This window comes from Ictidomys tridecemlineatus, chromosome 10 (assembly GCF_052094955.1).
Source record: "Ictidomys tridecemlineatus isolate mIctTri1 chromosome 10, mIctTri1.hap1, whole genome shotgun sequence".
NCBI lineage: Eukaryota > Metazoa > Chordata > Mammalia > Rodentia > Sciuridae > Ictidomys > Ictidomys tridecemlineatus.
In genome coordinates this window covers 39,604,161-39,619,548 of record NC_135486.1, presented here as the reverse complement: position 1 = coordinate 39,619,548, position 15,388 = coordinate 39,604,161, and the positions used below count along the sequence as shown (strand labels likewise).

Genomic DNA, 15,388 nt, shown 5'->3' with positions numbered 1-15,388 from the left:
TTGGTAAAAAGAGTGGTAAAAGGGAGACCACAAAAAAAAAAAAAAATCAATGGGACTTTTTTATATCAGAAGAGTTTAAAGATCCTCCACTTTAAACATTCTTAGAAAACCCCATGTTTGGCCCATTTTCCCATTACTTAAAGAAACCAGTTATCTTTCTTGGTAAAGCTCTCAATTGTAAGTATTTCTCTTTTGATGCTCAATTTTGCTTTAGTGCACTCAATACACAAATTCCATTTAATACCATAAAAGAGGAACTGATAACCAATTGAGGAGATCAAGCTACAAATAACCTGCAGAAATATACCTAAGTTTTGGATTCTTCATCTTTCAAATGCTAAGAAGTTTGGGGTTACATATAAACATTTCTCACTTATAAATAATTACATACTTGTGAACTACTATGTGATACAAAACCATGTTTTTCTTTAAAGCAATTTAATAGTGTTCACTTTATTATTTCATTTAATAAATATTTAAACAGCTCTGATTTCTAAATGCTATGTAGGAAGATATGGCTAACAGGTCTCAAAGCAGTCTAATGGCAGAAAGCAGGCCATTAATTATAACCTTATTCATGCACTTCTCTCAATATATTTTGTGATCCCCCTCATGCACATACTAAGACCATCTTGCTTGCTACATGTGCACACAGAAGATATTCCATTGAGGAGTAGGAAGAGTTAGTCCTAAAATTTGGCCAGAAGACCAGGTAGCCAGCACTTAAATTATGAACATCTAATAAGCAAACTTCAAAGTCTTGGCAAGCCACTGAATGTTATAATAAAGAATGTAATTAATGTTTAGAAGTCATAAAATTACGAAATGGGTACTCTTTGATTCATATATCCAAAGATTGATTTGGCATTTACAACAAGATTTCTAAAAGTTGTATTAATTACAAAGTTTTCAAAATAAAACTGGATCTTCCCTCTATTCCTGGTTTCTTCTCTAGTATTCTCCTTCTCAGGGGTAGTACATACCCCTATTCATCTAGCCATACAAGCTAAAACACACATGTGAATCAATTATCCTGGATACTACCTTTCCTTTCCATCTGCCCCTGCTCCAAACAATTCATTCACGAGTCCTGAGACACATCTCAAATTAATCTCACTCCATCCCTCCTGATCCCTCCCTAGACCAAGCCATATTATGCCTGAACTAGCCTATTAAAATAGTCTACTGGGCTGGAGTTGCGGCTCAGTTCTTGCCTAGCATGTGCAAGGCCCTGGGTTTGATCCTTAGTACCACATAAAAATAAATAAATAAATAAAATAAAGGTATTGTGTCCAACTACAACTAAAAAATAAATATTAAAAAAAATAATCTGGGGCTAGGGATGTAGCTCAAGTAGTAGCACGCTCGCCTGGCATGTGTGCAGCCCATGTTCGATCCTTAGCACCACCATACAAAGATGTTGTGTCCGCCGAAAACTAAAAAATAAATATTAAAACACTCTCTCTCTCTCTCTCTCTCCCTCTCTCTTTAAAATCTTGTTTTACTACAATCCATTCTCCCAGCAGCTACAATAAACTTTTTTTAAACCATCGAACTTCCCGAAAGATTGTCTATATTACTCAGCTTACACAATTTCCAATGATGCCCGAAGACCGCCAAATCCATGGAAATTTTTTGATTCTTATTTGACTTGCCTGCTTCTTCATTGTTCCTCCACCCACCCTCCTTCACTGCCCCACTCTTATTTCTTGGCTGCTCCTTTTCCTTTGACCATCCTAAATGCTGGCAGTCCTTGGCCTCTTCTCATACTATACATTTTCACTGGGCAGTCACTTCAACTTCCGCTCTTTCAAGTTACTTATAAACTAAAGACTCGCAAATTATCATCTTCAGCACAGATCTATGTAGCTCCATGTAACTTCCCACAAGGTAGCTTCACTTGGCTTTTTCTACAGACACTTCAACCCATCCCATAACAAATAATTCTCTTTGCAATGTGACTACCTCTTTTTTCCCTTTCAGTAAATTGCTATCGTGTATTTAGTTGCCCAAGTCAGAACTGTATCATCGTTGGTTCTTCCCCCTCACCAGGTCCTATGTGTGATACCACCCCATGCCCCCTTAGACAAGCCCATCTTCATATTATGTCTGTATTACCATGTCAGCATCCTAACTAGTCTCGCCTCCCAAAACACTCTTCACACTACTCCTGTCAGGTATAAAGGCAGTGTAATGTCCTACCCATTCTTCAACATATCATCAAGAATATGATTACGGCTGGGGATGTGGCTCAAGCAGTAGCGCGCTGGCCTGGCATGCGTGCGGCCTGGGTTCGATTCTCAGCACCACATACCAACAAAGATGTTGTGTCGGCCAATAACTAAAAAATAAATATTAAAATTTAAAAAAAAAGAATATGATCTAGACCTTAAATTGTTTTTCCAGTCTCTTCGCCAGCCAGACTCATATTATATTCTATATTATGGCCAACATAAATGGCTGGCAATTCCCCATATATACTATAGTCACTGATGAGTCTGTTCATATTGTTCTTTAAGTGGACCTTAGACCCACCTATCTTGCCCTGACACTTTCTAGCCTTTTAGGTCTCAGCTTACCTATCACTTTATCCAGAGAGCTTTCTTTCCCTGTTCTCTCCTCTCCCATGCCAACTGGGTCTCTCACATACTCGCCTAATAATTTACCATATATCACCAACTGAAAATGCCTGTTTACAGGTCTGTATTCCCTGCCAACTTGAAGTTCCTAAATACATATAATTTCAAAAGAAAAAGCATTCATTGTTTTATTCACTTGACTGAGTAAAATTTTAATCTTTACAATGGTTCACCTACATTTTAAGCATTATGGAAATAGAAGAGGAAAAATATTTTAGTACTATATTTTTGAAAGCAAAGTATGAGTTCAGTTTCATCACAGGCAAACAAACTTTTTCCTCTGGCCAATTAAAAAGAATGGAAGTACAATTTTTTTTAAGTCAGATACATATTTTTACATAAGTTATGTTTTATTTTACTAATAACTTTAACAGATGTTTGTCTTTAGAAAAGTCTGTTTGAAAAGTTATGTTTTGAAACCTATCCAGTTTTGCAAAACAGAATTCAGAGGTTATAAACAAAACATCTTTTTTCACATTTATCAATTTAGAGGTACAGGACTAACAATAAATTCAAATAATCTTTGACTTCTGACAATAACTAAAATTCTAGAACATCTTTTACTAATAAGTGTGAAACAAAGATAAAACTAATTTAACAAAATATGGTTTTTGAAGACATTTAAGATTTGATAGCCCGAATGCAAGTTCTAAGCTCCGTCATTAAAAAAGTCTTTTTTCAGGCACTTAATTTCCTTAGCGATTGTCCATAAAGTTTATTCATCAATTAAGCAAAACCTGAGAGAGTATCTGAGAGCTAAAAATCCCATGCACTTTTCTCCTTACTTATAACAAAGCTTCTCTCATGAAATGACTAGAAAGCTAATTATTTAGAACAACAAGAATGAAAATCAGTTCCCAAGGAAGCTAAACAGAATGACCCCTGTGGTCCCATTCAGCACTAGAAGACTCAATTAGATACACCACAGTAAGGTTATAGTAGGTGCAATTAGCATCACCATTCCAGTAGGAGGTGTGTGTTCCCAAGAAATCTCTTGCCTTCAGGATCCAAGTTAGAAACAGGTTGTTTGAATTCCATCATGTGAACCTATCATATTCAGCAAACAACCAAAACAAAACAAAACAAAACAAAACAACTCAGTAGGATTCTATAGGAAATCTGAATCAAATTACAAAATTTCTAAAATACTTCATTATTCACTCAAAAATCCCACAAAAACAAATTCCTTTAGGGAAGAGTTAAAAAAGATACACATAAAAATATTCTTGAAACTGCTTATTAGTCAATTATCCTGCTCAGACAAGTAGAGTCTACTTTGCATAAACCCAGACTGTCATGTAAAACTCTTGCAGCAATTAAATTTCTTGTTACATAATAACACATTAAAAGTAATTATATATTTTAAATCTCTTCCTTTCATCTCCTTCAAGGACATCCTTGTAAATAAACTGCACCTCAACTTTAGAAATTACTGTTAACAAATTATTTCAGTTTATTCAATCTTAAATAAACACGTTTGTGTCAGAGAATCAACCCAGTAATACTTTTCCACACAGCTTTATACAATAACTTTGTAGCAACAAATCAATGTTACACATCACTTACACTAGTCATTGGCCAAGTACAAGGACAAACAATCTTTTGCTTTAAACCTACATTTACTATTTACTATCAAACTATCAACCCAGAATTCATTTACTTTAAAAGGCTTGAACCAATTTTAGGAGAAATATATTAAAACAAAACCCAAATAAAGAGAAGAAAATCAATCTCTGGTAGACAACATCGAACATCACTGGAGTCTGTAATCCCAGTGGCTCAGGCGGCTAAGGCAGAAGGATCATGAGTTCAAAGCCAGCCTCAGCAACTCAGTGAGACCTGTTTTTACATAAAATACAAAAAAGGGCTGAGGATGTGGCTCAGTGATTAAGTGCCCCTGGGATCAATACCCAGTCCAAAACATAAAACAACAACAAAAACCCTGATCACTGGAAAAAGCACCATCAGGTGGTGGGGTGGAGGGTAGAGGCTAGAAGACAACCAATAGGTAATTTCCTAGTCAAAGTAGTTATTGTCTACATGATCACATTTATTATTCATAGAATACTATATCAAGTACTATGATGAGTTTTGAAAAAAACAGAAAAAGATATGTTTTCACAAAATAAAAAGTTATCACATCATTCTAGACAGAGAACATCACTATATAACAACTGAACACTCACCCAAATGACAAATCAACAAATAGAAGTATTATACAAACTGGAAGCAGAAAGATTGAAGGCAAAACAGAGATACGAATAAAAGGGGCTCTGGATTCTCACTGCCATACCTTCAATAAAAAACTGTGGTCCAGATTAGGGGCTGGGGTTATAGCTCAGTAATGGAGCCCTTGCCTAGCACATTTGAGGCACTGGGTTTGATCCTAAGACCACATACAAACAAATAAATAAAATTATTGTGCCCATCTACAATTAAAAAGAATATTTTAGAAAAGATTACATAGAACCATAAATATGAAAACATTCTGGAGAAAACTATTTATTGATCTAAAATAAATACAAAGCATGACCAAAACCACAGTAAAGTCCAATAGTTCAGTAGCTTTTATTCAACATGTCAGTACTAATAGGTCTAAATCTTCAAGAAGCTGATCAATATGTATTATATAAAAGAAATCAGTTTATCTTCCAAAGTGGTGGGTGTCATCACTTGTTATCCTGAATGAGGGGATTAAAACTAGGCAAACCTCTACTATGTATCCTCAATTTTACTTGCCTACTCAAGACTCTGTTCTAAAAATCAGAGTAAAGAAAACTGACAACCTGGTACTGAATGATAGCAGAGCCTTAATTATGATAGTACAGCAAAATCTAATAGAATTATATCATCATGCCTAAAACTCCACAATCTAACAAGCACTATCCCCTTCAGGAAAGCAGCTGATTAGCCATAGGGGGCAGCAAAGTTAAGAAAGTGAATGTAAATACCAAGGGGTGAAGTGAGGGCAGGAAATGTTAATAGGCTGGGTAATGAGCCATGAGTATCAGAGAAAAAAGGACAAAGTCTCAATTAATGAATTAAATCAATAGGACAGATAATGCTAAGCCGGTGATTCTCAACACTGACTACACATTAGAATCACCCTAGAAGCTTTTAGAAATACACAAGCATGGATTTTACCTTGAACCAATTAATTTAGAATCTTCTGTGAGGGGGACCCAGATATTGATATTTTTTTAAAGCTCTCCAAGTGTATAACTAGAACTAAGTACTGCAGTGCTAAACACATAAAAATAGAAATAAACTCATCTCATTCCCCAACTGTTTTTCAATTTTAAAGGCTAAATTGAAAATACAAAGCATAAAAACTTATTATTTCCCAAATCTATTATTTTTGTTGATAAACTTTTGTTTTTGAAATCCAAAGGGGGTAATAACTCATTAAAGACTAATTCATCTATGATTTTTATCAAGGGAAAATGTTATTCTTGCAGGTGAAAATAATTAAACTAAAGTTCAAAGGGGTTAAACAACTTGCCCAAAGCAATTGTGAATCATCACTGATGTAGGAAGACAACTTAAATCTACTCTTCATAGGACAGAGCTCTTCCCCAATGGTCATCAGTTTGCCAAATACATTTTCCTGGATTATCACTTTATTCACTTCATAAAATAATCTAAAATTAAATTAATAATCAAAGAAGATAATAAAATGGGGAAGAGGATATAATCCTGAATAGAATTCTGAAGATGTTAGACTTAAAAAGCTTTTCCTCCATGTGGCTAGGTGAAATGTATTAACTTTGTGAACATCTATAAACCTTAAAAGTTAGTTGAGTAGCAGTATTACCCACATCCCCCCATACACCAAAGTTAAGAAAGTTATGAAACTTCAGCTGTCAGTGTTCTTGTCTCAGTTAACTCAGAAGACCATATACCTCAAAACACACACACACACACACACACACACACACACACACACACACACACACACACTTTTCCCCTAATGCTAAGCCAACCACTTCAATTAGTGGTACTGTTACTGGCCTCATTACTTCCAGTGGGACCCAGTTTCTAAGAATGGACCAACAAAGAATTTTAGTGATACTTGGGAAATTCTTGACCTCATCTGAAGAGGACTTAAATTTCAAATCCAGTTTCTTCTTTTCTTTCCTATTTACTGGCGGTATCCTATGAGAAATGAATATCTATAAAATTCATGAGAAATGAATATCTATAAAACAACTGAATTTATTTGGTTGGTTAAAATAAAATTACCACAGCTTTCAATATTTTGAAGAGTTTGATTTAACCCTATTTTCATTTTTACATGCCTGCTGAAAATGTAACAGCCTCATCTCACTTCACATAAATCACAATTAGGAAAGTTTACAATTTAAATAATCCTATTAATTCTTCATTTTAAAATATTTTTAATCTAGATTTTCAAATATCAAAGAAAATGGGAACTAAAATTCTTTGCCTATTTTTAGGTATTTAAATTATTTTACTAAATCCCTTCAATCCTGGGAGATAGAAGGCATTATCCCCATTTTACAGATAAGGAAAACAACTCAGAAAAATTAAAAATTTATCTTTGCCTCAGGACTAACCTTAGTCACTAACTATAATACTGCTTTAATTTATGTAAAACAGATTAGTAGCAAAAATACTGAAATCATTTGACCCGAGTTCCAATATCAGTTGTAACACCATCCAGATAAATAATCACAGGTCTGAAACTAATCGGTTTAAGCTTCAACTTTCTCATCAACAAAACAGATATACTATTGATTTTGCAAGAAGTTAATGGAATGTCCTAATGAAATACAATATTTGTAAAAATACATTGAGCCATGGGCTATCACACAACAGTATTTCCTACTGGTGTAAAAAAGCAGATATCAGAAATTAAGAATTCCTTTGGAATTCTTGTTATGAGCAAGACTAACTTTAGATTAAAAATAAAGAAGAACATAAAATAATTTGAAAATGCTAAATTGTCATAAATGTGAGGCATCAATTACTTTATCAAACTAATCCTTCCAGTAACTTTCAACAAAATAGATTAAACAGACTGAAAAACTACCTGTAACATGTTCTTTAAAGTTTCCTAATTGTTGGTTACCAGATGAAAAGTTTAAGGCGGAAAAATTAAGCCCACTACCAATATAAAATATATTTCTATATTTTAAGTATAGAAAAAAAATTGATAAATGTTCCTAATTTTATTTTTTAGCATCTCTCAGATGAACTTACATAATTAACAAGAGATAAAGTGTTTAGAAAAAATAATTAGTTTTATAATATATGGCTGTTTAATTTTCAGGACCCACATAACAGTTTCTTAGTTTTAAAAAGCCTTTTAACAAGACTTGTTTATTTAATACTTTCTATAACAAAACTATTTTGTATATTTTCTCCATTAAAATCCTGAAACCCACTTACTAAGTGATTATACAAATATAAACTTCTGGTAGATGAAAAGGTTGGATTATTTTGTTAATCCTTACTGGCAGTATGCTTTGAGGAAAACTCGTTGGCACCTTTCCAGTTTAGACCCACGTGGACAAAGTGTAACATAAGCAGGTTGTTATAAACACTTAAAAGATCTTGGATGCCCACGGATATCTGAATCATTCCACACTAAGATTATATTTCAGAAGAAGAAGAAAAATTCTTTCATACACATACTAAGTGGTTCTCCACTATTTTTTGTTAAAGCCACAAATGGAAAAAACTACTACTGACAGAAAAACACACAATACTGTGACATCAAATACACTGCCAAGCTACAAACTGAAACAACTGAATTTTTCAAAAAGTCACTTTTCAAGCATTTGGTGGTACCTGCAGCAAAAGTAGTTTTTCCTATTAGTAAGTAACCCAAGTAAGGTCTTATTTTCCTCAATTAAATCTGCATAAATTTACCTTGGTAATTTTCCTATAAGGAATACCATATTTTCATGCAAATGTCTAGAATTAATCTGAAATTCCAATTTTACTATTTTTTTGCCCTATTATGACCAAACCCTACAAATAAAACATTTAAGGCACCTTCAACTTGTTGAATAAGACACTATATAACTCAGATGATTATTGAGTCTATGCATATTTTCCCCAGGCTTTTAAAAGTATACAATAAGGTGCATCTCCTGGCTGAAACAAATAATATTCAATTTATTTTTATTAGATAAAGTGGAATATTAACAAGTACAATACTAGGAACCAGAATATCTTACTGAAAGCAAGTTCAATAAATGTGAAAAAAAAATGTTAGCAACAAACCTTCAAACTGCAAAGATAACTTGATTAATGAAAAAAATAAAAAAGCATAAAAAAACTATGATTTCTAATTAAGTGTAAAATGACAAATTAAAAAAAAATTAGTTGTAGATGGACACAATATCTTTATTATTTTATTTATTTATATGTGGTGCTGAGGATGGAACTCAGGGCCTCAAACATGCTAGGGAAGTGCTCTACCACTAAGCCACTACCCCAGCCAATAAAATAGCAAATTTAATGCCCTAATAGGTAAGATGATATTCTTTTATAGCCATGACATTACTCAAGAATTAAAGTCTTAGCAATGTCTACCATTGTAGTCTACCATTAATTAAAATATGTAAATTGCTAAAGAGCAATCAAATGTGATAGCACAGATATCTTAAACATTCTTTTCAAAAGCCAGTTTATTCTGGCTCTGAAATATCCTTGGTTTAGAAGCACCCCAAGAGGCAGGGTAATGTAGGGTCTGAATGGGGTTCCAAAGCTATTATAGGTCAGTTGTGATTTGATCTAGGGTTTTCTTTAGACTCCTTGCCAACTCAGGCTGGATTCATAGGCCCAAAGACAAATCAGAACCAGATTGGCCTTGCTGGATCTTTTTCAAATGGACTGAAAATCTGCTGAACATTTACCTATTTTAGTATGAAACTTCAATTTTCTGGCCTTGTAAAACAGGTTATCTAGATTTCTATCGGGTATCTTTTGTTGCAATAATTTTTAAATGTCTAGAAGCATAATCATCTTGTTCCATAATATTTCTATCTTATAAAAAGCAAAGACATTAAAATGACAAAATTAAAAACCAGTAATTTGGGGGCTGGGGATGTGGCTCAAGCGGTAGGGCACTCGCCTAGCATGCGTGCGGCCCGGGTTCGATCCTCAGCAGCACCACAAACCAACAAAGATGTTGTGTCCGCCAAGAACTAAGAAAAAATAAATAAATGTTAAAATTCTCTCTCTCTGTGTCCCCCTCTGTCTCTCACTCTCTCTTTAAAAAAAATAAAATAAAAAATAAAAACCAGTAATTCTCAAAGAACAAGAAAGAACACCAGAAAACAACTTACTGAAAAACCTCTAAACCTAGTGGGAAAGTGTGCCAAAGGGAGTGCCAAGTATTCCTGCAAGGCATTAGGCATGGTTACCAACTTGAATTACTGTACAAACCTACAAAGTCCCTGGAATCACTGTCTAGTGAACTAAGTTCCCATTGCATTGCAAAGCAACACTATCTATTCTTTGATACTTCTCCAAACTGGTCGTGTGTATCGTATCCTCTAAGACGACAGAGTATTTTAGGGGATAATATTTAAACCGAGTGATACAGTTTAAAAAAATACTACACTGATCTGATTTTTAGTTTTTTTACTTTATAAATACATCTAAAGACAGCTAACTCAACCGCTGGTTGCATTCAGATTCCTGGTCTAATGACTTAGGAATAATCAATGGGCAGGATAATTGATAAGAGGGTGGTGCGCACAGATTTATAACAGCAAAAGTAAAGGGCTAGCTAAGAGCGGCTTAAAAAAAAAAAAAAATAGGAGCTGAGACCGGGAAAAGTGAGGGTCGAAAGACAAGACAGGATGTTAAAGCAAGATAGGGAAAGGATAAGTCTCGGGGAAGAATGAATAACTATCTTGCGGGACGCAAGAGTCCCAGTTGGAAGGGCAGGTTAAGCAAGCGCGCAGGTGGGAAGGGGTGTTGGCTTCCAAGATGGGAAGAGTTAAGGTGAATCAGGGAGAAGTAAGAAGCAAATGCCTTCACATCAAACCTGTTGGAATAAAGGACGAGGAGGACGCCAAGGTATCTAAGGGAATACACACTGAGATCCCAGCAGGGTAGGAAAACCAAGCTCCAGAAGGAAATGGCTCAGCTGGCACAGAGGCGAGCGGAGCCAGCCCCTGCGCTCGCTCCCGGGGCTGCGCCCTCGGAGGTTACCTTTGAGTTGGGGTAAGGGGTGCAGCTCCGCCTGGCTACCCTGGCTGCGGAACTGCGACGAGCCCTGAGAGCGCTTCTGTCTCTGCGCCTTGCGCACCGATTTCCGGGTGAAGCCGTCCACTTTCTCCGAGGCCGAGATGGCGGCGCTGGCAGCCCCCGCCGGCGGCGACGACGACGACATCTCCGCGGCCCTGGCGCTTGGCAGCTCCGGCGGCTGCTTGCACCGCACGGGCAGCAGCAGCGACGGCAGGAGGAGGAGGCGGGGGAGAGGCGCGGAGAGCTCGCGCCCCTGCGCCCCGAGCTCCCGGCCACTCCGCCCTCCCGCTCCCGGGCACCGCCGAGCTTCTCCTCGCCGCCCGACAACGCCTCACGGCCACATCTCAGCGCCGGAGGTTCCTGGTCCCCGCGGCGCGGCGAACTCCCCGGGCTGACGGAGGGAAGGGCGGGGGTGGAGGGGGGTGAAGAAGTTGTTGACTCCGGGCGCGGAGGGCGGGTAGAGGGGAGCCTGAAGTTTAGACAACTGAGACGAGAGCGCGGGGTGGCGGACGCGGAGTGCGCCTCTCGTCCCTTTAGTCCTAGACGCCAGCCGGCCAGCCGGCCAGCACCTCAGCGCCCGCTGCCAGAGCCGTCCGCCCTGCCTGGAGCCTCCTCCCGGGGCGCTGCCATCGCGGATCCTCTCGGAGCCGTCGTCGCGTTGCCTTCTCTTTCCTGTCAGCGCTGGCCCCTCATCGCCCGGGCGGTGACCCGCTGCCCCGACCCTGGGTGCACACACACTCGCCTCTGGCAGCGTCGCGCGGTGCGAATCCCCCTCCCCCAGGCGCCCGCCAGCCGCCCACGGAGAAACCCGGCGAGCGACCGCTACAACTTGAGAAGGTGGTTGGTACAGGCAAGGGAGAATGTGTGTGCGTGTGCGCGCACGCGAAGGCGCGCGGCCCGGGGGAAGGGCTTCGCAGGGGGTGGGAAGGAGGAGTTTGACTGACAACTTCCGCGGGGTCCCGCCAGCCTCACGAGGCTCGGGAGGGGGTAGGGGGTGAGAGAGCATGCCAGCTCCATCAGCCAATCGCAGGGCTAAGCGGCAGAGACGGGGGAAGGCGTGGCCTCCTGGGCAATCTCTCAAGTGTCAGGAGCTGGGAGGGAAGGCAAAGAGGGGGGCGTGACGGGGTGACGGACTTCAGCTACAGCCAATCGCAAGTGAAGGCGGTGAGCGGAGTGCCATCTGCGTCACAACAGTGTAACAAATTCTCTCGCGAGGGAGGGGAAGTGCCCCTCCACCAGCGGGCCTTGTACGCCTGCGCGCAGCTCCAGCCTGTAATTGCTCTGCTGACAGACTTTGAGACTAGACTAGAGTGGGTAGTTCGGGAGTCAAAATGGGTCGCCCCTTGCCTTCCCTCTCCTCTCTACTACCAATGAAGAACTGGAGCGACGGGTGGGGAGTTTGAGGGCAAGGGCGCGAAAGAGTGGCAGTTTTGCGTCACTAAAAAGGGGCAGAGCAAAGGTTTGAGTGGGCGCGCGAGAGGTGTGATTGACAGGCAAAGGGGTGTAAGCGAAATGAGTTTGTCCAATCCGAACGAGGTACTGGATTCCTGGGCGGGCTTTAGCTCTTGGCTGGCTCTAAACCGCCTAATTGATAGTTGGGTAATAAATTTGTAGTTTTGGTGGTTTAGGCACCGCAACTCCCTGCGTGGTACTCTTGCGTGGGGTTTGGGCGGTCTAGCATCTACTTCAAAGAGTTCTACAAGTCCTTGACCTTCAAAGAGAGGTTCCTCATTCCCAACTCAGTAGCCCACTAATTTTCACTCCTTCAGCCAAAGGCCTCACAACTCTGAAAGTACAAATTTTCTGCTCAGTGGTTTGTGGATTTGGGAGCCTACCATTTACTCTTGGGGTCTCTTGGAGATTCCGTCTAGATTTTTAATATCTTAAGGACAAGAATTGTACGTCTTAGTTTTTTGTGCAGTGCTTTCCACAGGATATTTAAACAAGTGAAGTGAATAGTCTATCTCCTTTTGTTCAGGTGCACTCAAATCTACAGTCTTCTCCTGCGAGCCCTAAATCGTTTCCTTTCGACATGATAAAAATAACTACCATGTATTCAAGCAAAGTTACCTGCTACATAGGAACAGAAAATTCTGATTTGGGGTAGGAAGTAGACCTGAACTCAAACTATTTCCTCTTCAGACTCACTGGGTGGTGAAATTGTACAGTTTTCCCAGTCAGGGAAGATTGGAAACCCCAGGAGCATCTAGAACACTTTTGTATTTCTTATCCTATCAAGCTCCAGATTGTGTTGAATCTGCCTTCACAAAAGTTCAACAACAGTCCTTTACAATTTGCACAACCGACCACCAAACATAGTTGAGGGCTTTTAAAGTGACTGCCACTTTTATTTTATCTGCATGTGTGAAGAAGTACCTAGAGAATACAGTCCAAACTCAAGGATCTCTTCAGTCTGACTCTTGGCTGTATTCCTATTGCATGTATTATCCATATCATTCACAGGGTCAGACATCATTTTCTGTCTGAGATGGATTGTATGTTCGTTCTCCCCTGAAAGTTTGTAAATACCAAGAGAGCAAGAATTTACTTTTTGCCTCCATATTCTGAGCACAGAATAGATATACAGTATATAACGATCTAATTTTTAATCCTCAAAAACAGATTTCTGAACGTGTGATTATTGGATCACCTTCATCAACATTCTCTGGGGTGTTTGTTTAAAATTCAGATTGCTGGACCTCATCCTTGAAAAAAGAATCAGAGCCTATGGGAAAAGCTCTAAAAAAATCTTTTTTTTTTCTGGGGGGGGGGTACCAGGGATTGAACCCAGGGGTGTTTTAACACTGAGCCACATCTCCAGCACTTTTGCAAGCACAAGTGCACATTAATTTTGAGTTGGTTTGTTTCTGGGAATTGAATCCAGGGGTGCTTTACAACTGAGTCACATCCCCAACTGTTGATTTTGGGGTCTCGATAAGTTGCTTAGGGCCTTGCTAAATTGTGGAGGCTAGTCTCGAACTTGTGTTTTTTCTGCCTCAGCCTCCTGAGTTGCTGAGATTGCAAGCATGCACCACCTTGCCCAGCACTTGTGTGCATTGAGATGATTAGAACTCTTGCAATTTTTAGGAAAGACCTTTTGTTAATAGGGCAATATCAGCAGTCATTGTTTTCAGTTGCTCCCCTTTTTGCTTTTTAATTATAAACTTTTTAGCAGGGTTTACCATTTTAAAATAAAGTTTGTTGTGGGCTATTGTACAGGCTATTTTGTTGGTCAATGAGGAATTTATAAGCGACTGAGAATTAGATTAGAGATTTTGTTTGGATGAGGATATGGACAAGACTTGCTGATGGATTGAATGTGAGCCATTGGTATAGCAGAGGTAATATTAATCCCAAACATGCCAATGTATTTATACTTTATGATATCTGACAAATTCCTTTTCTGGCTATGAAGTCTTTTGTACCATCTAAATGGGCTATTATAATAAATTTCCATTAGCTCCTGGTCTACCCAATACTTTACCTGTATAGATGAGAAAGTAGGACATAATTTGAAAGGGCTCAGCTCGTGCCACATACCATTGTCCTTGCAGAGTGGGACTAAAAATCCCTGAGGTTGGCAAACTCTCTGCACTTTAATTCAACCCTGCAAGCATTTCTCAAGTGACCTTTTTGTGTCAGGCAATATGCCAGTCACTAGGAATGAAGAGATAAATAAAGCACAACCCTTAAAATTAATCCAGTAAGGAGGGACAACATAATCAAGTGAATAAAATCTTATCACAAATGTTCTTCTTTTATTGGTTCCTTTTAGTTATTCATGACAGTAGAATTGATTTTGACATAATTATAAAAGCACAGAGTATATCTTATTCTTTTTTTGTTTTTTTTTTTTTTTAGAGAATTTTTAATTTTTACTTCCTAGTTCTCGGCGGACACAACATCTTTGTTGGTATGTGGTGCTGAGGATCGAACCCGGGCCGCACGCATGCCAGGCGAGCGTGCTACCGCTGAGCCACATCCCCAGCCCAAGTATACCTTTTTCTAATTCAGTCCCCTGTACCTGTCCTTCCGTTTCCCTCCCCCCACCCTCGCTGTTTCCTCTATTGATCTTTCTGCCAATCACAAATATTCTTCATGGTGTTTTGGGGAAAATGGTGGGGAAAGGACTTCATCTGGTTTGGAAAGAAAGAGAGAAAATTTAACGGAAACCAGAATGATCGAAGGGAGTCTTGAAACAGACAAAGTTTTCATGTAGTAAAGACAAGAGGAAAAATAATCTGCCATTGAAGAAACTGGCTTACCCATATTTCTTCATCACTATAATGATTTCCATATTTAAGTGAACTTACTTATTTCACCCACCATGTTATTAAAAAATAAGATTCCATGACAACAGAAGAATATATTATGCTATATCTGTGTCAGAACTTGACTTGATGGTGGAGGGGCAAAGAAAAATCAGAGATTAACTTCAACACATGACCATCTTCCAAGTGTATTATGAAAACTATGATGGCAAAGAGTACTATATGATTCCCCTTATATGCAGATTTCAT

General features: G+C 38.8%; 1 protein-coding gene across 1 annotated transcript in view; it reads right to left on the bottom strand.

Annotated features, from left to right (window-relative positions):
- Ppp2r5a (protein phosphatase 2 regulatory subunit B'alpha) overlaps positions 1-11,780 on the bottom strand; it is a 65,729-nt gene extending 53,949 nt beyond the window's left edge. Inside the window, exon 1 of the mRNA XM_005329433.5 lies at positions 10,833-11,780. Within this exon, the coding sequence (XP_005329490.1) occupies positions 10,833-11,013 (181 nt within the window). The 5' untranslated portion in view covers positions 11,014-11,780. The remainder of the gene's footprint in view (positions 1-10,832) is intronic.
- Positions 11,781-15,388: the final 3,608 nt, after the last annotated feature.